Source organism: Schistocerca piceifrons, chromosome 3 (assembly GCF_021461385.2).
Source record: "Schistocerca piceifrons isolate TAMUIC-IGC-003096 chromosome 3, iqSchPice1.1, whole genome shotgun sequence".
Lineage (NCBI taxonomy): Eukaryota > Metazoa > Arthropoda > Insecta > Orthoptera > Acrididae > Schistocerca > Schistocerca piceifrons.
This window is the reverse complement of record NC_060140.1, coordinates 72,313,961-72,335,845: the sequence shown is the minus strand read 5'-3', so window position 1 is coordinate 72,335,845 and position 21,885 is coordinate 72,313,961. Positions and strand designations below refer to the sequence as shown.

Genomic DNA, 21,885 nt, shown 5'->3' with positions numbered 1-21,885 from the left:
AAGGTCTATTTCAGTTCCCGTCAATCTGCCTTAGCCAGAAAGAGATTTTCCATAAGACAGCAATTTTCATTTCTCTTTGTAGCTTCCTCATCTAGCACCCATCCTCTTTTGCACATGTCCACAACACTTCAGTTTTGTTACCAATTTATCACTATAAACATTGAACTCACTAATTTCATTGAAAGCTTTAGAGTCCCCATCAACCTAGGTACTTCATATATCTAACATTATAAATGGGCACCGACCTCTGAAATACTTTTAGAGTTCCATCACACTCCATACCACCACTGTAACCATCATAATTCTTACAAACACTGATGTTCAATATGTTCTTCAGTGTTACCATGGCAGGTGTGGCAGTACTTAGATAAGCACTCAACACCAACAACTTTTCTATTTTCCAGAGAAGTAGCACTTACAACACCATTCGAGGAATGATGCCCTCAACGTTGCCATGTCCCATCAAGTGCAACAGCAATGTCCTTAGTTCCACTAATATTTACAATTTCATAAATGCTTTAGACACAACCTCAAGGCACCTAAAAGTATTTTTATTTACTTGCTGAACCTACTGGGAGGAGGAGGAAGGTCCATCAAACCATAAAACGTTTGAGCAGCCTTTTTCACTTTTCTATTGCACACATTGCATACACTAACTTCAAATTCACATCATATGATTGGGTTGTTCGGGGGAAGAGACCAAACTGCGAGGTCATCGGTCTCATCGGATTAGGCAAGGATGGGGAAGGAAGTCTGCCGTGCCCTTTCAAAGGAACCATCCCAGAATTTGCCTGGTGCGATTTAGGGAAATCACAGAAAAACTAAATCAGGATGGCCGGACGCGGGATTGAACCATCGTCCTCCCAAATGCGAGTCCAGTGTGCTAATCACTGCGCCACCTCGCTCGGTTCACATCATATGAATTATGCACAATGTTCGAAGACATTTTTGAGGTAGATTTATTGCAGGATCTACACAGAACAACTAATTTTGATGCTAAACCGTTCCTGCTACTTTGCTGTTCAGTTATTTCCAGACAGCCTACACCATCACATTGTTTACATTTCACCACTTCCTTTATCAAAGAAGATAAGACGCCCACGGCAACAACAGCAAATCCACAGTAAAAAAAATTTGAATCACCAGGAGGCGTGCCATGTGGGAGTTTCTTCCCTGAAGAACTGATACATAGGTTACTTTCAAAAGTGTGGTTTGCTTTGTTTGTAAATTGGTTGCCACGGAATTTCCTTTTTTGAATTTCTTGATGCATGGCACAGTTCGTATTTATTGCACACTAAAGGATATGTACTTCCACAAATATATGTAGCACTTAGGGAACAAACATTCAGTAACATGTGAACACACTGCTTCAGCGAAACAAAAGTAAACACTAGCAAAGATAATCATTTACAGACACTAGAAACCTGCACTGTTACCAACACATACAATGTATCACACATTTAATTGCTGGGAACAGGAAGTTCACAGTTCTTTTCAAAATAATTAGGGTTTCTCTAACAGAAATAAAGGGCCATGGCGGCATACATGACCACAACTTTCAAATTTGGTATATATAGGTCATTTTTCATTTGAAACCCTATAAAGTACATATGAAAGTAGTCAAGAAAGACTATAGAATTTAACAAAGTCATAAAAATTCGATTCTTCCACCATTTATAAGTAATCTGTATCCTTAAACCCACCAACAGTACTTATGTTTTGACAGCTGTCATCCCCTCCATACCAAGAAATCCCTCCCATACAGCATGGCCACCCAGGGATGGCCTATCTGCAGTGACAAGAAATTCCTCGCCCAGCATGCTGAGGGTCTCACTGTGGTCTACACAGACAGGCACTATCCCCCTGACCTAGTCCACAAACAGATCTCCCATGCCATTTTCGCTCACACCCCTCCCCCCCCCCCCCCCCCCCCCCTACATCACACCAAATTATTTACTGTTCTCCAGGAAAATTGTCGCCTTCAAATTATTCTCAGGACTAAGAGCTGAAAAACCCAAAGAGAGAATTTCTGAGATATTTAGAGAGTCGTGGAACATATATCGGAACAACAGATTGGGGGCCATAGGAGGGAGAGCATTTATTGCAGTTGACAAAAATATTGTCACTATTGAGGTTGAAGTTGAATGTGACAGTGATGTTATCTGGTCATGTACAACAGGTCTCAGTGAAACCAAGTTGACTGTTGGATGTTTTTACTGGCTACCTGATTCTGCTGTGGTAGTTCTAGAGTCATTCAAGAAATGTCTACGATGAGTAGCATGCGGACACCCAGATCATGTATTAATAGTTGGTGACAACTTTAACCTATCAAGTATAGACTATGATGTCTATGGATTCATTGCTGAGGGTGCAGACATACAGTCATGCAAAGTACTTTTGAATGCATTTTCTGAAAACTGTCTTGAGCAGCTAGTTGAGCAGCCCAAACTGTGAGGTCATCAGTCCCTTGTTCCGGGTAAAATAATTACACAAGGGAAAGAAGAAAAGAAAGAAGACGTATGGCACAATAACAGAAAAGGAAAAGCCAGCCACTCTGCGCACATTAAAACATCCACCCTAAAAGCATTAGCGTGGAGAACACAGAGGTACAAAGGACATGTGCTAAAACTTAGATCAAATGATAAAACCCATCGTCATGTATAAACATAAAACTAAATTAGCTGTTGAGGCACTGTCAGCTAAAATTAATGGCAGCAAGTCCGGTAACTGAAGAGTCTGTCGCAGGGCAGCGAAAGAAGGACAGCCACTGTCAGCCGGGTGCCGCACCGACACTGTGGTGGGTCATCAGGGCGCAGGAGGTAGCCGTGTGTCACCCAAGTGTGGCCGATGTGGAGCCACCAGAGAACCACAGAGTCCCTATGACAGGCCCGCATGGAGGACTGCCACACATTCGTAGTCTCCTTAATGGTATGCAGTTTGTTGTGCATGCTGAGGTTATGCCATTTCGTCTCCCAAAGCCACAAAACTTTGTAGTGTAGTACTAAACGCAGGTCAGTTGCAGAGAAGCCGATCTCCATAAGCAGTTTCCGTGCAGCCTGTTTGGCCAGCCTGTTGGCAAGTTTGTTGCCTGGGATTCCGACGTGACCTGGGGTCCAGACAAACACCACTGAATGACCTGATCGTTCCGGGACATAGATGGACCCCTGGATGGTCGCTACCAAAGGATGAGGAGGGTAGCACTGGTCAATAGCTTGTAGGCTGCTCAAGGAGTCAGTACACAGAAGAAACGACTCCTCAGGGCATGAACAGATGTGCTAAAGAGCACGAGATATAGCCACCAGCTCAGCAGTGAAAACCCTGCAGCCAGCAGGCAAGGAATGCTGTTCAATATGTCCTCCACGGACATACGTGAAGTCGATGTGACCATCAGCCATCGAGCCGTCGCTGTAAACCACTTCGTGGCCTCGGTACATGTCAAGAATGAAGAGGAAGGAGCAGCGAAGAGCCACGGGGTTAACTGAGACCTTAGGGCTATGTGAAAGGCCCAGGTGAAGCTGTGGCCTAGGTGTACACCATGGAGGTGTACGTGAATGGACATCAAGTATAGGTGGTAAAGGCAAGGACTCCAGGGATCTGACATGAACTGCAATTGGAAGCCCTGACCTGGGCTGCCAATTCAGGAGATGAACCACTCTGGGTGGGAGAAAGAGACAGTGATTTGGATGTGTAGGAGAACTATGAATGTGTGCAATGTAACTGGCCAGCAGTTGTGCATGCCAACCTGCAATGGAGGGACTCAGGCCTCCACTAGGACACTGGTCACCGGACTCATTTTAAAAGCTCCTGTCGCTAGGAGAACAACACAGTGGTGCACTGGGTCAAGTAAACGCAATGCTGAGGGCACTGCTGACTCATAAACCAGACTCCTGTAGTCAGTTCGGGATTGGATGAGGGCTCTGTAGAGCTGCAGCAGCGTAGAGCGATCTGCACCCCAGTTGGTGTTGCTCAGGCAGCAGAGGGCATTGAGGTGCTGCCAGCACTACTTCTGCTTAAGCTGATGAAGGTGAAGAAGCAAAGTCAATCAGGTGTCTAAAACCAGTCCTAAGAATCGATATGTCTCCATTACAGTGAGTGGATCATCATTAAGGTAAAGTTCTGGTTCCGGATGAATGGTACGTAACTGACAGAAGTGCATAACACATGACTTTGCAGCCAAAAACAGGAAACTGTGGGCTAGAGCCCATGACTGCACCTTGTGGATGGCTCCCTGTTGGCGCCGCTCAGCAACACCAGTGCTGGTGGAGCAATACGAAATACAGAAGTCGTCTGCATACAGAGAAGGTGAGACGAATGATCCTACAGCTGCTGCTAGACCATTAATGGCCACTACAAATGCAGACACACTCAATACAGAGCCCTGCGGGACTGTGACCCCATTCTCTTGTATATGGGGGGCGGGGGGGGGGGGGGGGGGGCGGGGGTCCAACTGTGGGAGGCACCAAATTGGACATTGAAACTACAAAGTGACAGGAAATTTTGGATAAAAATCGGGAGGGGGCCTCTGAGACCCCACTCGTATAATGTGGTAAGGATATGATGTCGCCAGGTCATGTCATACGCTTTTCATAAGACACCATCGCACCACATCCAGTTGAAGATAATGAGGAGATGTCGCTTGTAGTCAGATGAGAGGTGTTGAATCATCTGACTGTGGATCCGATCTGGCCCAGAAGCTGTGTCAGGACAATGTGCAAGGGTGGGTTGGTTGATTTAAAAGAGGGGGAACGGGACCAAACTACGAGGTCATCAGTCGTTTTTCCTTAATAAAACAATGTCACTAGTGTGAGAATAAAATAGAAGAGATGTATAACACAAAATGGAAAGAAAGGAAAGACAACAAGAATGAAGGAAAGGCAACGAACACTAAAAGGAACAAAAGAGGACAAGAGAACAACAGAGAGATGCAAGAAACAGTTAGAAGAGAGTAAAGCAAGAAATCAGATTACAGTGACTGGCTGACCACGAAAATAAAAAGGAAAAGCCAGTCACCCTGCAACACATTAAAAACTTCGCCCTAAAAGCACTAGGGTGGATGACACAGAGGGACAAAGGACAGGTGCTAAAACTCAGATCAAATGATAAAACCCACCCTCATGGATGAAACGTAAAACCAAATCAGCCAATGAGGTGTTGTCTGCTAAAATCAATCATAACAAGTCCGGCAACTGAAGATGAAGTCACAGGGCAGCCAAAGAAGGACATAGCAGAATAATGTGAGCCACTGTCAACTGTGCACTGCACTGACACTGAGGTGGGTCTTCACGGCGCAGGAGGTAGCCGTGGGTCACCCATGCATGGCCAATACGGAGCCTGCAGAGAACCACAGAGTCCCTGCGAGATGCCCTCATCAAGGATTTCCACGCAATTCATGGTCCACTAAATGGCTTGTGGCATAATAATGAACGCAGGTCAGTTGCGGGGATGCCAATCTCCAGAAGTGGTTTGCGTGTAGCCTGTTTGGCCAGCCTGTCAGCAAGTTCATATCCTGGTATTCCAACATCACTGGGGTGCAGACAAACACCACTGAATGACTGGATCGTTCCAGGGCATAGATGGACTCCTGGATGGACACTGCCAAAGGATGATTACAGTAGCACTGGTCAATAGTTTTCATGCTGCTCAAGGAGTCGGTACATACAAGAAAAGACTCCTCAGGGCATGAACAAAGATACTGAAGTGCATGAGAAATGGCCACCAGCTCTGCAGTGAATACACTGCACCTATTGGGTAAGCAATGCTGTTCAATATGGCCGCCATGCACATAGGCATAGCCAACGTGACCATCAGCCGTAGAGCCGTCGGTGTAAACCACTTCAGAGAGATGTCAAGAATCGAGAGGAAGTGACAGCAGAGAGCTGCAGGGTGAATGGAGTCATTTGCCCAAGTGACAGGTCCAAACGAAGCTGCAACTGAGGCATACACCATGGAGGCGTACATGAATGGACTGCAAGTAGAGGTGGTAAAGTGAAGGACTCCAGTTAGGAGAGAAGGGGCCGCATGCAAACTGCAATCGTTAGCCCCGACCTAGGCCTCAGATGCGGAAGATGGACTGCCTGGGCGGGAAAAGGAGATGGAAATTTGGATGCTCAGGGGAACTACGAATGTGTGCTGTGTATCTGGTGATCAGTTGCACACGTCTGAACTGCAATGTTGGGCCACCAGCCTCCACCAGTACGCTGGTCACCGGACTCCTCCTAAAAGCTCCTTTCGCTAGTCGCACCCCACAGTGGTGCACAGGGTCGAGTAGATGCAATGCTGAAGGCTCTGCTGACCCATGAACCACGCCCCCATAGTCAATTCGGGATTGGACAAGTGCTCTGTAGAACTGCAGCAGCATAGAGCAATCTGCACCCCAACTGGTGTTGCTCAGGCAATCGAGGGCATCAAGGTGCTGCCAGCACATCTGCTTAAACTGACGAAGATGAGTGACCCAAGTCAATCTAGCGTCTAAAACCAGTCCTAGGAATGTTATGTCTTCACTACAGTGAGTGAACCGTCATTAAGGTAAAATGTGAGTTCCGGATGAACAGTAATACACCGACAGAAGTGCAAGACACATGACTTTGCAGCTGAAAACTGGAAGCCGTGGGCTAGAGCCCATGACTGCGCCTTGTGGATGGCTCCCTGGAGGCGCTGCTCAGCAGCAACAGTACTGGAGCAGCAGTACGAAATGCAGAAGTTGTCTGCATACAGAGGAGGCGAGAGGGAGGGCCCAGCAGCTTCTGCTAGAGTGTTAATGGCCACTAAAAATACAGACACTCAATACAGAGCCCTGCGGGACTCCATTCTCCGGGATATGGATGGAACAATGGAAGTCACCAACTTGGACATGGAAGGTATGGAGCAACAGGAATTTTTGGATAAAAATCAGGACCCCACTCATAGAACGTGGCAAGGATATGATGTCGCCAAGTCATGTCATATGCTTTATGTAAGCCAAAAAAGACAGCAACCAGGTGTTGGTGTCTGGATAAGGCTGTTTGGATGGCAGACTCGAGGGACACAAGATTATCAGTGGTAGAGAGACCCTGGCGGAAGCTGCCCTGAAATAGAGTCAGTAGGCCATGTGAAACCAGGACCCAACCCAACCGCGGACACACCATACGTTCCAGCAGCTTACAAAGAACCCTAGTGAGGCTGATAGCTATCCAGATCAAGCGGGTTTTTACCAGGTTTGAGCACTGGAATGATGGTGCTCTCCCGCCATTGCGATAGAAAGATGCCATTGCACCAGATCTGGTTCAAGATGACGAGAAGATGTCACTTGTAGTCAGATGAGAGATGTTTAATCATCTGGCTTTGGATGTGATCAGGCCCAGGAGCTGTGTCAGGGCAATGTGCAAGGGCACTGAGGAGCTCCCACCTGTAAATGGGGCGTTATAGGACTGATTCACTGCAGTGTGTAGTGAATGAGAAGACGTTGCCTTCCAGCCCCTATTTGAGTGTGCAAAAGGATGGGGGTAATTCTTTGATGCAGAGACTCGAGCAAAATGCTCAACAATCGCGTTTGCATCGGTACATAACTCACTATTTATGGTAACACCGGGAACAGCTGTTGGGGCCTGGTACCTTTGCCCATATATGGGAAGTTGCCATGTAGCACCCAATGGTGCAGACATATCTCTCCCAACACTCTTTCCTCCATTGTTTGATAAGGTACGGAGCTGTTTAGAGGCTATGAGGAGCTTCAGAGAAGGGTGCCACTTATGCTGCTGTAGAGCTCTCCAACACTCCTTAATTGCTTCAGCGACTTCCAGTGACCACCAAGGGATTGCCTTATGCCTCGGGCACCATCGATGTTACCATGTGGGGGAGATTCAGTGATGACAGCAGAGGTGAAAGTTCCCCAGTCCACCTTGTTCAAAGCCCATATGGGCAGGTGTCTGTGCGCAGTGATAGGAAGACGGGGAAGTGGTCACCACCACACAGATCATTATGTGCTCTCTGATGGGAGATGTCCTGGGCTGCAAATTTATAAATCAATGGCCGAGTAACTATCATGAGCCACACTGAAATGTGAGGTGACCACAGTATTTAAGAGGCAGAGGTCGAATTGCAACAGTAAAGTTTCAACATCCCTGCCTTGGCCAGTAAGCGTGGTACCACCCCACAAGGGGTTATGGGCATTAAAATCTCCCAGAAGTAAAAAAGGTTTAGGGAGTTGATCAATCAGTGCAGCTAATACACTCGGGGTACTGCACCATCTGGAGGAAAATATACATTGCAGACAGTTATTTCCTGAGTTGTCCTTATCCTCACAGCCACAGCTTCAAGAGGGTTCGACGGGGCACATGTTCACTGCAGACCGAGTTTAGGACATAAACGCAAACTCCACCTGACACTCGATTACAGTTGCTATGGTTCCTGTAATATCCCTTATAGCCATGGAGGGCAGGGGTACGCATCGCTGGGAACCAGGTTTCCTGGAGGGCAATGCAGATAGCAGGTGTAAAGCTTAACAGTTGCTGTAGCTCAGCCAGGCGGTGGAAAGGCCGCCACTGGAGGATGAATTGGGAAGGCATGGAACACTCAATGAGGCAGTTTACACCTCAGAGTCACCTGCTGCCACTAATTTATTGCCTGAGCAGTCTATATCCATTGTGTCTGAGGGTCTGGCGAGATCTAGGTCCTCAGCGGACACAAAAATCTCCGCCCCATAATCAGCCGCAGATCTTGTAGGTAGTGGTGGTGTGGGTGCCACCACAATTTCCTTGATCTTAGGGGTTTTCTTTTTGGATTTCTCTCGCTACTCCTTGTGTTTCCCTGGCTGGGAGGATTTCACTGGCTCAGTCTCTGGGATTAAGGATGAGCGTAAAGCCCTACGACTAGCTGCTTTTGGGCTCTTCAGCCACTGGTGGGTGTCGTCTTCCCACTAGAAGAAACCTGGGAAAGGAGTGACCCAAGGGACCCCTTCCTAGTGAGAGAAGCCAAAGAAGACTTACGCTTCTCTGGCTTAGAAGTGGGGACGGACATCCATGATGGTTGGGGGGGGGGGGGGGGAGGGGGGGGAGGGGGGGGGGGGGGTGTTGCTCCTGAAGTAGGTGGTGCAGAAACAACAGGGAAGGAAATGCTCCCCACCATCAAGGGGGCAGGTGTAGTCTTCCAGCTCTGAGAGGTGACCTGGGTTGGCGGAGCTGATGGTGCCAGAATTGTTGCAGCAGCTGCGTAAGACGATGTCATACGCACAGGATGCAGGCGTTCAAATTTTCTCTTAGCCTCAGTGTGCGTCAGTCTGCCCAGGGTCTTGTACTCCATGATTTTCCTTTCTCACTGTAAAATCCTGCAGTCTGGTGAGGAAGGGGAATGATGCTCTCCACAGTTGAGAGAGATGGGAGGTGGGGCACATGGAGTATTGGGATGGGATGGATGCCAAAATCTCGACAAGTGATGCTGGAAGTACAGTGGGAAGACATGTGGCCGAACTTCCAGCACTTAAAGCACCACATTGGGGGAGGGATATATAGCTTGACATCAATGTGGTAGACCACCACTTTGACCTTCTCGTCACTCTAAGTTGGCGGGCAGCTTGTCATCAGACTGCAAAAGAAGGTCTCTGAGGAATATAATACCCTGGAACATATTTAAGCTCTTATAAGGCGTGATAGTAATGGAAACATCCCCAGCTTGTCACAAGCGAGTAATGCCTGTGACTGGGCAGAGGATGCCGTTTTTATCAAGACTGACCCTGACCGCATTTTGGACAAGCCCTCCACCTCCCCAAACTTGTCCTCTAAATGCACTACAAAAAAACTGAGGCTTCATCGAGACAAAGGAGTCACCATCAGCTCTCATACATATGAGGTACCGGGGCGAATAAGGTTCGTTGTCATCCTTAGCCTGGCGTTCCTCCCATGATGTGGCGAGGGAGGCAAACATTTAGGATCATACTTCCTTGCATTGTACTGAGACTTTGAACACTTAGAAACTGCTGGTGTTTGATCACCATCAAGTGAGGACGTGGTGTGTGTCATCCGCCCTGATGCCACCCACTCCGACCAGGGGCCCTCCCCTCGGGCACCATCCAGCCGTAGCAAAAGCCACCTGACAGGATGGCCACTGCCAGGAGTCCCAATGCCCCTGGGTAACAGGCATCTAGACCTTGGGATACATGAGGAGTTAACGGCACAGGCATGAGCAGAGCAATCCATGTGTTGTTGTTGGTTTTTTTTTTTTTTTTTTGTGGGGTTTAAGGGCACTCAACTACTGAGGTCATTAGCGCCCAGTCACTGTTGTTAGAGCACATGGAATCTAGTAAAACTCAAGGGGAGGGGGGGGGGACACCAGAAAGACCTAACAAAGATGTAGATAAAATAAGTAAAAAGGTTAGATGTCTTTGGACAAGCCAGTCAAAGTTATAAAACGCAGAACATGAGCAGCTGCTCGAGCGTCATCAGCTAAAATATCCGGTAAAGTAGATGGCAGGGACAGGACAACACGAGATTGACTAAAGTGGGGACACGACAATAAAACATGGCGCACTGTTAATGCCTGACCACAAGGGCACTGCGGGGCTGGGTCACCGGAGAGCAGGTAGTGGTGGCTAAACCAGCAATGCCCAATCCGCAACCTGGTCAGAAGGACCTCCTCTCGCCGAGATGGTCGGGAGGAGGTTGTCCAAGCAGTTGGGAGCGGTTTTACCGCCCGGAGCTTGTTTCCTTGGAGGGATGACCAAGCATCCCACCACAACGACACAAGCCTCTTACAAACATCCCCACGAATGTCAGATGACGGGACACAATGGGAGGCTGGCCGAGGCAGGAGGACTGCAGCCTTGGCTGCAGCATACGCAGCCTCATTCCCAGGCACTCCAACATGTCCGGGAACCCACAGAAATCCGACAGGAGAACCATTATCAGCGAAAGAATGGAGGGACTGCTGTATCCGTTGAACCAAGGGATGGACCGGATAGGGAGCTCCAAGGCTCTGAAGAGCACTGAGTGAGACAGAGCAGAGTACAAACGATGAATGGCGGTGGCGGCGGGCATACTGAACGGCTTGATGGAGAGCAGAAAGCTCGGCCGTAAAGCTGGAACATTGGTCGAGGAGCCGGTATTTAAAGGTGGTGGCCCCGACGACAAAGGCACAGCCGACACCATCATCAGTTTTGGAGCCATTGCTGTAAATAAAGGTGTGACCGGCAAGTCGAGCACGAAGTTCGACAAACCATGAGCAATACACTGCAGCCGGAGTACCCTCCTTCGGGAGTGAGCTGAGGTCGAGATAAATATGAACCGGAGCCTGGAGCCAAGGTGGTGTTGGGCTCTCACCCTCTCTGAAGGTGGTAGGGACGGCAAAATCCAATTGTCGAAGCAGGCGACGGAAGCGGACTCCGGGGGGCAGCAGGGCAGACACATACAACCCGTACTGACGGTCGAGAGAATCGGCGAAGAAGGACTGGTAAGAGGGGTGGTCGGGCATAGACAACAGCCGGCAGGCATACCGACACAGCAGTAGGTCGTGCCAGTAGGTCAATGGTAATTCGGCAGCTTCAGCATAAAGACTCTCGACAGGACTAGTGCAGAAGGCTCCGGTCGCAAGACGTAACCCCCGATGGTGGATGGAGTTGAGACGGCGTAAGAGGGATGGCCGAGCAGACGAGTAGACGAAGCTCCCATAATCCAGCTTCGATCGGACTATGGACCGATGCAAGCGAAGCAGGACAGTGTGAACCGCTCCCCAAGATGAACCACTAAGAACTCTGAGGACATTAAGGGAACGTGTACAACGGGCCGCCAAATAAGAGACGTGTGGAGACCAACAAAGTTTCCTGTCCAATGTGAGCCCTAGAAACTTAGTTGTTTCCACAAATGGGAGAACAACGGGACCGAGATGTAAGGATGGCGGAAGGAACGCTTTATTTCGCCAAAAGTTGATACAAACCGTCTTCTCTTCAGAGAATCGGAAGCCATTTGCCACGCTCCATGAGTATAGGCTGTCTAGACAACGCTGAAGGCAGCGCTCCAGGAGGCATGTTCTCTGGGCACTGCAGTAGATCGCAAAGTTATCGACAAAGAGAGAGCCTGAGACATTAGGTGGAATGCAATCCATAATTGGATTGATCGCGATGGCAAAACGGGCTACGCTCAAGACGGAGCCCTGAGGCACTCCGTTCTCCTGGAGGAAGATGGAGGACAATACGGAACCCACACGTACCCTAAACTTTCGATCCGTTAAAAAGGAATCAATAAAAAGGGGCAGGCGACCGTGTAGGCCCCACCTGTGCATAATGCAGAGGATACCTCCTCTCCAACAGGTATCATAAGCCTTCACCAAATCGAAGAACACGGCTACCGTTTGGCGCCTTCGCAAAAAGTTGTTCATGATGAATGTTGACAAGGTCACAAGGTGGTCAACAGCGGAGCGGCGGCGACGAAAGCCGCATTGGACATTGGTAAGTAGCCGTCGAGATTCAAGAATCCAAACTAACCGAGCATGAACCATGCGCTCCATCACCTTACAGACACAGCTTGTAAGAGAAATGGGGCGGTAACTAGAAGGAAGGTGTCTATCCTTCCCGGGTTTGGGTATAGGAACAACGACGGCGTCACGCCAACACATGGGGACCTGACCTTCGGTCCAGACGCGATTGTGGGTACGAAGAAGGAAGCTTTTGCCCGCCGGAGAAAGGTGTGCCAGCATCTGAACGTGAATGGCATCTGGCCCCGGAGCAGAGGACCAGGACAGTGCAAGCGCACGTTCGAGCTCCCGCATAGTAAAGGGGGCATTATAAGTTTCCAGATTCAGCGATTGGAAGGAAGGTCGCTCACTTTCCTGGGAAGGAAGGCAGGGTGGTAATGGGCGGAGCTTGAAACCTCCACAAAAAATCGGCCGAAGGTGTTGGAGACAGCCACAGGATCAACGAGGACCTCATTACCTGAGGTCAGGCCAGGTACCGAGGAGCGGGCCTTAATGCCCGACAGCCGGCGCAGGCCACCCCATACGACAGAAGAGGGAGTAAAACTGTTAAAGGAGCTGGTGAAAGAGGCACAACAAGCTTTTTTGCTGTCTTTGATGACTCTACGGCATTACGCTCGGAGCCGTTTGTATCCAATACAATTCGCCAACGTAGGATGGCGGCGAAAGGTGTGTAAAGCACGCCGTCGAGCACGGATAGTGTCTCTACAAGCCTCATTCCACCAGGGGACGGAAACGCGACGTGGAGAAGAGGTAGTACGAGGAATGGAACGTTCGGCAGCATTGATGATAACAGCCGTGAGGTATTCGACCTGACTGTCACAACTGAGAAAATCGTGGTGCGGAAAGGTCGCCAGGGAGGAGTAAAGTTCCCAGTCAGCTTTCGGTATGTTCCAGCTCGAAGGACGTGGGGATGGGGTGTGGTGCAGGAGATGAACGACACAGGGGAAGTGGTCGCCCGAATAGGTGTCAGATAGGACATACCACTCGAACTGACGGGCAAGAGTGGTAGAACAGATCGAGAGGTCCAAGTGGGAGTAGGTATGAGTAGAGTCCGAGAGGAAAGTCGGGGCGCCAGTATTGAGGCAGACAAGATTGAGATGGTTGAAGACATCTGCCAAGAGTGAGCCTCTTTGACAGGATGCAGGAGAGCCCCAAAGGGGATGATGGGCATTGAAGTCGCCAAACAATAAAAATGGCGGGGGAAGCTGAACAATCAGGTGCATCATGTCGGCCCGACTAACAGCGGATGACGATGGAGTGTAGATGGTACAAACTGAAAAAGTAAAAGCAGAAAGAGTAATACGGACCGCTATTGCTTGGAGTGGGGTGGTCAATGGGATGGGATGGTAACAGACATCGTCCCGAACGAGCAACATGACCCCACCATGAGCTGGGATACCGTCCACAGGGGTGAGGTCATACCACTCCAAGGTATAGTGGGTAAAGGCAATACGGTCAGTCGGGCGCAACTTGGTTTCCTGGAGACCAAGGACGAGCGGACAGTGCAGGTGGAGGAGCAGTTGTAATTCCTCCCGATTAGATCGAATACCTCTTATGTTCCAATGTAACAAGGCCATCGCTAGTCAGAAAAGAGGGGGAACGAGACGGGGGAAGAGCTGGTCACCTCAACGGCCGCGGAGAGCCAGGTTTTGAGGGAACAACGCTACAACCGGCGGGAGGTGGATCCTGTTCCACCGAGTCGTCGCCAGCTGCGGCCGCTGTCCTGGTGGTGTAGGAGGGGCAGCATCATTTGCCGACGAGAGGCCAGCTGAGCGCCTGGCAGCAGAGCGTCCCGGCGAAACTGAGGACGGCCGGGAGCAGCGACTCACGGATGGAGCGTCAGACGAAACGCGCCGGGGTGGAGAGGGGGATAGAGACTTCTTCTTGGGGGCCTTCTTGGAAGTCCGAGGAGGCACAGGGGTGGTGGGCTGGACCCGAAGAAGGTCCTCAGGCGCGGGGTCCGTTTTGGAACGCCGGACCTCGGAAGCTGGGGTCCGGAACGTTGCCCCGATGGACGCCTGAGAAGAGGATCGCTTCTCAGGCGGCGGGGAGGGGGGGGGGGAGGAGGAAGGGTGGCCCCTGGGGCAGAGGGGGCGGGGGCCACGGGGGAGGAGGATTTGGAAGGGAGGTATTTGGGAGGTGGAGGCAGAGACCCCGGATGGGGGGAGGAGGTGGAGGGGGGACAGGATAGGGGTGAGGATACCGCGGAAGGAGGGGACACAACTGAGGCAAACGAAGTGGTCAACGGCACGGGATGGAGGCGGTCATACTTCTTCCTGGCCTCAGAATAAGAGAGACGATCCAAAGTTTTGAGTTCTTGTATCTTTTTCTCCTCCTGATATGCGGGGCAGTCTGAGGATCTAGGCGAGTGGATGCCAGGACAATTAACGCACCGAGGTGGTGGGGTGCATGTATGTTCCTCACGAAGAGGACGTCCACAATCGCCACAAAGGGGCTCAGCCTCACACCATGACAACATGTGCCCAAACCACAAACACCGAAAACAGCGCATAGGAGGCAGGACATAAGGTCGCACGTCGCACCAGTAGCACATCACCTTTACCTTCTCCAGGAGAACGTCCCCCTCGAAGGCGAGGATAAAGGCCCCGGTGTCGATGCGACGGTCTCTGGGGCCGCGCTGGACTCGCCGGACGAAATGCACGCCTCGGCGCTCCAGGTTGGCCCTGAGCTCCTCATCAGATTGCAGCAGGAGTTCCCGATGAAAAATAACCCCCTGCGTCCTATTTAGTGCCAGATGCGGGACAATGGACACTGGGATGTCCCCTAGGCGGTCGCACGCCTGGAGCGCCGCCGACTGTGTGGCGGAGGTGGTCTTTATAAGAACGGACCCCGAACGCATCTTACTGAGAGCCTCGATTTCCCCGAAGATGTCCTCAATGTGCTGAACAAAGAACATGGGCTTGGAGGTGGCGAACGTCCCCCCATCGGTTCGAGAACAGACCAAATAGCGGGGGAAGTACTTCGCCCCAAGCCGGCGGGCCTGTCCCTCCTCCCAGGGAGTGGCCAAGGAGGAAAGGGCAGGAGAACCAGAACTAGAGACAGTACCTTTTCGTTTGAAAGACTCGGCCGCAGAGCGACCGATTCGTGTTGACGTTTCATCTGCGAAACGTCCGCCCCGATAGCACCCACTCCGACCAGGGGCTCTACCCACGGGCACCACCCAGCCTCAGCAAGGGCCACCTGGCAGGATAAACGTTGCCGGGAGTCCTGATGCCCCAAGGAGACGGGCATCTACTCCTTGGCCAACGTGGGGAGGGTGCAGCTCAGGTATCGGCAGTACGATCCCTGTGTTGTCAGGGGGCTACAACCTAGAGGGTACATGACGACCCCACCACAACGGGCTGGCTACCGTGCTGGATTTCTGGTGCCATGGAAAGTCCATCATGATCGTAGGTGCAAATGGGGACGCACTATGGGCGTAACTTGTACAACCCATCATGCGTTTAGGCCCAATTTCAGGAATAGTGGGTATGGTTACAGCGCTGGTACAATGCTGAGTGCTAAGGACTTAGTGCACTGAGGACCAGTGGTACACCATGTAAGGCGTCCTTCCCCAAAAGGCTCGTACTTCTGTAGAATTTTGAAAAATGGAGGTCAAACCCCAAGGGGGACCATCACATGAAAGGCCAAAAAGGTGGAAACTCCTTTTAGTCGCCTCTTACGACAGGCAGGAATACCTCGAGCCTATTCTTACCCCGGACCCGCAGGGGGGCAATCCATGTGTGACCAGGGGGCTGCAACCAACAGGGTACATGGCAGCCCCACCACAACGGACTGGTTATGATGCTGCATATGCAGCGAATTCCATGGTGCAGAAAACGACACTCCATAGTGGGTGGAGGAAAACACACCCAGGAAGGTGTGATGGAGGATGAGTGGGACTGCAATGCCACAATGAGAAAGTGGGCTAAAAATCTCAATGCACGATTGACACTAGGCACCTAGCCCTTCCCCAGTTGGCTTGCTCTTCAGGAAAATTTTGATAATTGGAGGTCAAACCCTACAGGGGACCATCACATAAAGGCTGAAAGGTGTGAGACTCCTTTTAGTCACCTCTTATGACAGGCAGGAATACCCTCCGGCCTATTCTAACCCTGGGCCTGCAGGAGGTGTGCCAGTAAAGTTTCAATGTCTTTACCTCTGCCAGTGATCACTGTTCCATCCCCCAAAGGGTTATGGGCATTTAAGTCACCCGAGACTAGGAAAGGTGGGGGGAGCTGGGACATGACATCATCAAGAGGGAGATAAACATCACAAATGGTAAAATCCTGAGGTGCTCTTACCTGAACAGCTACTGCCTCCAACAGTGTATCAAGAGGTACAAGGTCACTATATATAGAGTCAAGCACATATGTACAAACTCCAACCAATACCCTTTCATAGTTGGTGCAATTCTTAAAATAACCTCAGTAGCCACAAAGACAGGGGTCCAAGTTGCTGGAAACCACATTTCCTGGATGGCAATACAGAATGCAGGGTAAGTGTTTAAAGGCTGCTGCAGCTCAGCCACACAGTGGAAAAACCCACTGTAATTCCACTGGAGGATCAGACTCTCTGAATACTGTGGGGGCATGAATCGACACGACAGGAGGGGGGAAGGGAGGGGTGGTTATCACCTAGGGACATGTGCTGCCGAGATGTAAGGGGATCCACCGATATACATTCTGCGGTACATTGCCTGGGGAGATCTGGTACCTCAAGGGTCACCGGGATCTCCACCTCGTGTGCAGGAGTACATGCAGAGTCCAGTGGTGTGGGGGCCATCAGAGTTTCCTTCATCTTAGAGGACTTCTTTTTGTCCTTGTTCTTCTCCCTGAATTGGTTTCAGGGACAGAGGAAGAAAGAAGTCTGACAGCCAGTAGCCTGTGGTTCCTTCAGCCACCAGCTGGCATATGGTTGTGGACCAGCAGGAACCATGTTCCAAGAGACCACCTCCTTGCTAGAGAAGGCAGAGGAGGATGACGGGCCTCCAGCTCGGGGATGGGGACTGGTGTGCCCAGCAGAGGGGGAGCCAATGTCCCAAAGCAGGTGTGGCGGAAGCATCACAAGGACCCCTAACTGCCTAGGGGGGCAGGTATCAGTGGGCAGCTCTGAGGGCCACTGTAGGGGGCTCAACAGAGGAAGGCATCATTGACAGAGATTGCAGCTGTAGCATAAGATTGTGTGATTTCTATGGAGTAAAGATGCTCATACTTTTTCCTGGCCTCTTGATGTTTGAGCTTTCCCAGGGCCTCATACTCCTGGATTTTCTTCTCACACTTAAAAATGGAACAATCTGGTGATCAGTAAGAATGGAGGTTGCCGCAGTTTACATAGGTGGGGGTACAGGTGCAAGAAATGTCCACAATCTCTGCAGACAGGGATAGCAGGACAACAAGAGGGTACTACATACACTTTAAGCACCCCATAGGACAAGGAACATAGAGTTTTACGTCACACCCATAAACCATCACCCTGACCTTCTCAGGCAATGTATCACCCTCAAAAGCCAAAATGAATGTCCAGTAACAATTCTGTTTTCCCTCCGTTCCCTATGGACATGACAGATGAAATGCACATCCTGTCACTCACAGCTCATTTTCAGATTTCAAAAGAAGATCACATTGACAAATGATGCCCTGGGCCAATTTGAGACTCTTGTGGAGAGTGACAGCCACAGGAATGTCACCCAACTTTTCACAAGATAGCAGTACCCATGACTGGGAAGGAGATGACATTTTAATCTGGAGGGAAACACTCTTATCTTAGAGATGACTGCAACTTCCCTGTATTTGTCTTCAATGTGTTTGACAAAAAAATAAAGGCTCTTTGGTCAAAAAGGCGTCCCTGTTGGTCATGGTAAGACTAGGTACTGGGGCGAGTAGTAGCCCTATGTTCCTCCTACGGCGGGGCCAGGGAAGGGAATGCGTTGGGACTGCATTTTATTGCATCATATCAGGCCTTTCCATTTGAAGACACTGGCATGACTGTGTGAACACCAACAGGAGGAAACAGGGGAGGAGGTGGATAGCTACATAATGAACACTGACAATTCTGAAATATATATGCAAGAACAGTAACTGGTATAAATGCAAAAACACAGGGAAGAAATTGTGGATGAGGGTAGATCCAACACAGTAATGGTTGTGGGAAAAAACAGGCTGCACACACTGAAAAGGATAATGTAAGGAAAAGCGAAACATGCGAAGCCAGTCTGAAATACAATTACTGTAAGATGAAGTAGTATAGATCTATTGCAGTATGGATGGTGGGAGATTTTTTTTGTTTGTTGTTTGTTTTTGTGTGTGGGGGGGGGGGGGGGGAGGGGGGGGAGGGAGGGTAAGAATTGGATAAGAGATAGGAACAAGGGTGACACCTAGATGGGCTAGACTGAGAGCTGCTGTATGTAAGAATTTGTTGAAATAACAGTCCCAACTGATGCAATTGTAAGATGTTAGTAGAAAAAGCAACGATGTAGGAAAAGATAGATTGCTACTTACCATAAAGAAGACACGTCAAGTTGCAGAAAGGCCAATTAAAAGACACTCGTGCTCGTCTGCAACTTGACATGTCTTCTTTATGGTAAGTAGCAATCTATCTTTTCCTACATTGTTGATATTCCTACCCAGCAATTCCATTGTTTGATAAGATGCTAGCAGCATGGAGTTGAAGGGTGAGAGGAGAGATGTGGGACGTTATGCAGTTCATCACACCATGCTGAGCAGCATTACTTTAGTAGTCAAAACTCAGCGGGGGGGGGGGACAGTAATTTCATTGTACAGCATCTGTCTTATCATCGCTGGGGCTGTCCAATGCTCTCAGCTGGAGAAGTTGAGTAAGAGTATGATGAAGCCCTTTCAAAGAAGCAAGTAAAACAAGGCAGTTGTGAATGGCTGTATACTATCAAGTAACAGAAAATAAGGACGAACATGTGGAGTGGACCAAACATTGTGTAATTTATCACAAAGTTTCCCAGGGAATTTAAACATCTCCCTTCATTCATTCCATCCACTCTACGTGTTCTGTACTTTTATTTTCCATATGGGTATAGTTTGAGCTATATACTTTCACTGTACAGCCATGACAATTCCTACACCACTATGAAATGGTCCTTGGATGTATAAATAAAAAAATAAATAAGCTAAATAAATACCAAAATACCATGTAATGTAGAATAAGTCATGGTACACAGAAACAAAGTGACAAAATAATAATAAGAAGAAGAAGAAACAACTAATAAGAGACTATACTGACCTGCATTCCTCCGATACGAACACCAAGTTTTCCAGATGTTGTGCTAACAACTTTGAACATTTTACTTTGTTTCTTTGGCAAACTTGCAGTATCTCCATATTGGCGTGTGCCCATTTTCAGATCAAGAATACAAGGGTAGGTAAACCTTGATGCCAAATTTTCGAGTAAAATAAAATCTGATTATTTGTTAAGTAGATATTTTCTTCCACTCTGTACATTGACAATTTTAGTACTATTTAATTATTTCATGCTTGCATATTGTCTCCTCTTCCACAACTCACTTATCAGTAACATTCACAAAGAAACTCTTACTTTCAAATAAATAAAAATAATCGCTTTAAACAGCTGTCCCTTTACATAGGCCTACCTAAAATACTTATAGCCTAAGTAGCTAAATAGTTTGAACAATGGACACATATTTACGGCGATGAGAAATCTCTACATTATCAGGACTTGGCCTGACTCATACATACACTGCACAAACGGTGACCCTCTTTTTGAAAAGGATACTTGGTTCCTGTTCACCAACTTTAATAGTAGAAATCATCTTCTGTAACTGACGTTCATAACACTGAAGTACCCACGGATTGACAGGCACTCCAGATTTTGGGATATCCATTTGATTTTCATTTCTTATGGAATCTTCTTCAAATAATTCATTGTTGTCGCCTTCTGTTTCAATACTACCTGTTCGACGAATACGGATTTTTCTAAAAACAAGACGAGTTCGTGTTACCAATCTTCTCTACTGAAGTTGAGTATTGAACAGTACGAGACATCCAAACGCTTACTATGAATGTTGCCTCACAGGTCTCTAAATGGGCAGCAATCTCCTTCAGCCATCATATAATTCTCATTTGAATTTCTGTCAGGAAACATTCTTGGTAAGTGTCTGCTACAAAAGCGCGCAAAATCTGCTCAAAAAAGTACTCCCCGACAGGAATCTCAGTAACTACTTAGATTTACCTTTGTGTGCTGCGTTGATTTTGCTTCGGAGAATAGGAGTCCGTAGGAATGGCAATGAGCGATATGTATCCATCTTCTTCGGGTACAGGTTTCACTTGTAGCGTTCCGTAAAATTTTGGAGTGAATTTTCGAATGGCATCTGGAAGCGTTTCGTAAAACTCTAGCTCTCTTTTCACTAAAGGCTTGCAAACCGTGTACTCGTCTAAGCAGAGCATAGATGAATGTCCTCCTACTTGATGAATAAATGGCTCTAACTGGGAAACAATAAAAATACATTACCGTCCTTCTAATTAACGGTACTGTCAAGTAGTCGCAAAATAGCTTCCATTGAAAAATAGTGCACTTACTTTAATAGCCAACTTACTTCCAGCTTCATCCATCAGCTATTTGTTGAGGCATGTGTTTCTATGCCTGCTAAAGTATTTATTTTCCTTTGAATGGGTGGACCTGACGTTCGTAGCAGACGAATTTCGGAGAAATATCAGACACTAAAAAATCAATAATTCACGTACATACGCGCTGCATCTCAGAAAACTACGCGCGCAATGTCGATACTTCTGTCTCTGTTTCCTTTAAGACTATTATTTTTATAACAACACCGTTTCGGGCCGAATTTAAAGTGTTTACACGACGTTGTAAAACACAGCAGACAACTTCCACCACAGCGATATATCTGACAAACTTCAATTACTACACACTCTGGATGCACTACGAACTCAAACAACATATTTGCTTTCAAAAATCTCTGCGATTTTTCTCCCAGTTTTAATTTATGGAAATAAGAAAAATGATGTACTTCTTAATTACTCATTAAATATCCCTTTTACCTCACCATCAGTTTAATTTCGTTATGTTCACTTGAAGTTGTGTTTATCTGATATCTAAAACGATAGTTTAATTAGAAAAAGGAAGAGTACGGCTTAACATCTCGTCGACAACGAGGTAATCAGATACAGATTTCTATAGGTGTCTCACATATGTAAATTCCGCAGTGCTGAAGTTATTATTATAGTGGTCTTCAGTTCGAAGGCTGGCTTGAGGCAGCACTTGAAGCTTCTCTAACCTTTTAAAGCCTCATCACATCCGAATAAGAACTGCAATCTATATCTGTTTGAATCTGCTTACTGTATTCATTTCTTACTCTCCCGCTACAATTTTTACCCCCACCCCCCATAAACACACACACACACACACACAGCCATTTCGCTCTATTACCAAATAGACGAT

General features: G+C 48.4%; 1 protein-coding gene across 1 annotated transcript in view; it reads right to left on the bottom strand.

Moving 5' to 3' along the window:
• Positions 1-21,284, bottom strand: part of LOC124789686 (inositol hexakisphosphate kinase 3-like) — a 76,210-nt gene extending 54,926 nt beyond the window's left edge. Inside the window, exons 1-4 of the mRNA XM_047257123.1 lie at positions 21,006-21,284; positions 20,659-20,912; positions 20,203-20,402; positions 19,693-19,868 (exon numbers count right to left, since the gene is read on the bottom strand). Coding sequence (XP_047113079.1) covers positions 19,693-19,868; positions 20,203-20,402; positions 20,659-20,912; positions 21,006-21,038 — 663 coding nt within the window. The 5' untranslated portion in view covers positions 21,039-21,284. The remainder of the gene's footprint in view (positions 1-19,692; positions 19,869-20,202; positions 20,403-20,658; positions 20,913-21,005) is intronic.
• Between the last annotated feature and the right edge of the window lie 601 nt (positions 21,285-21,885).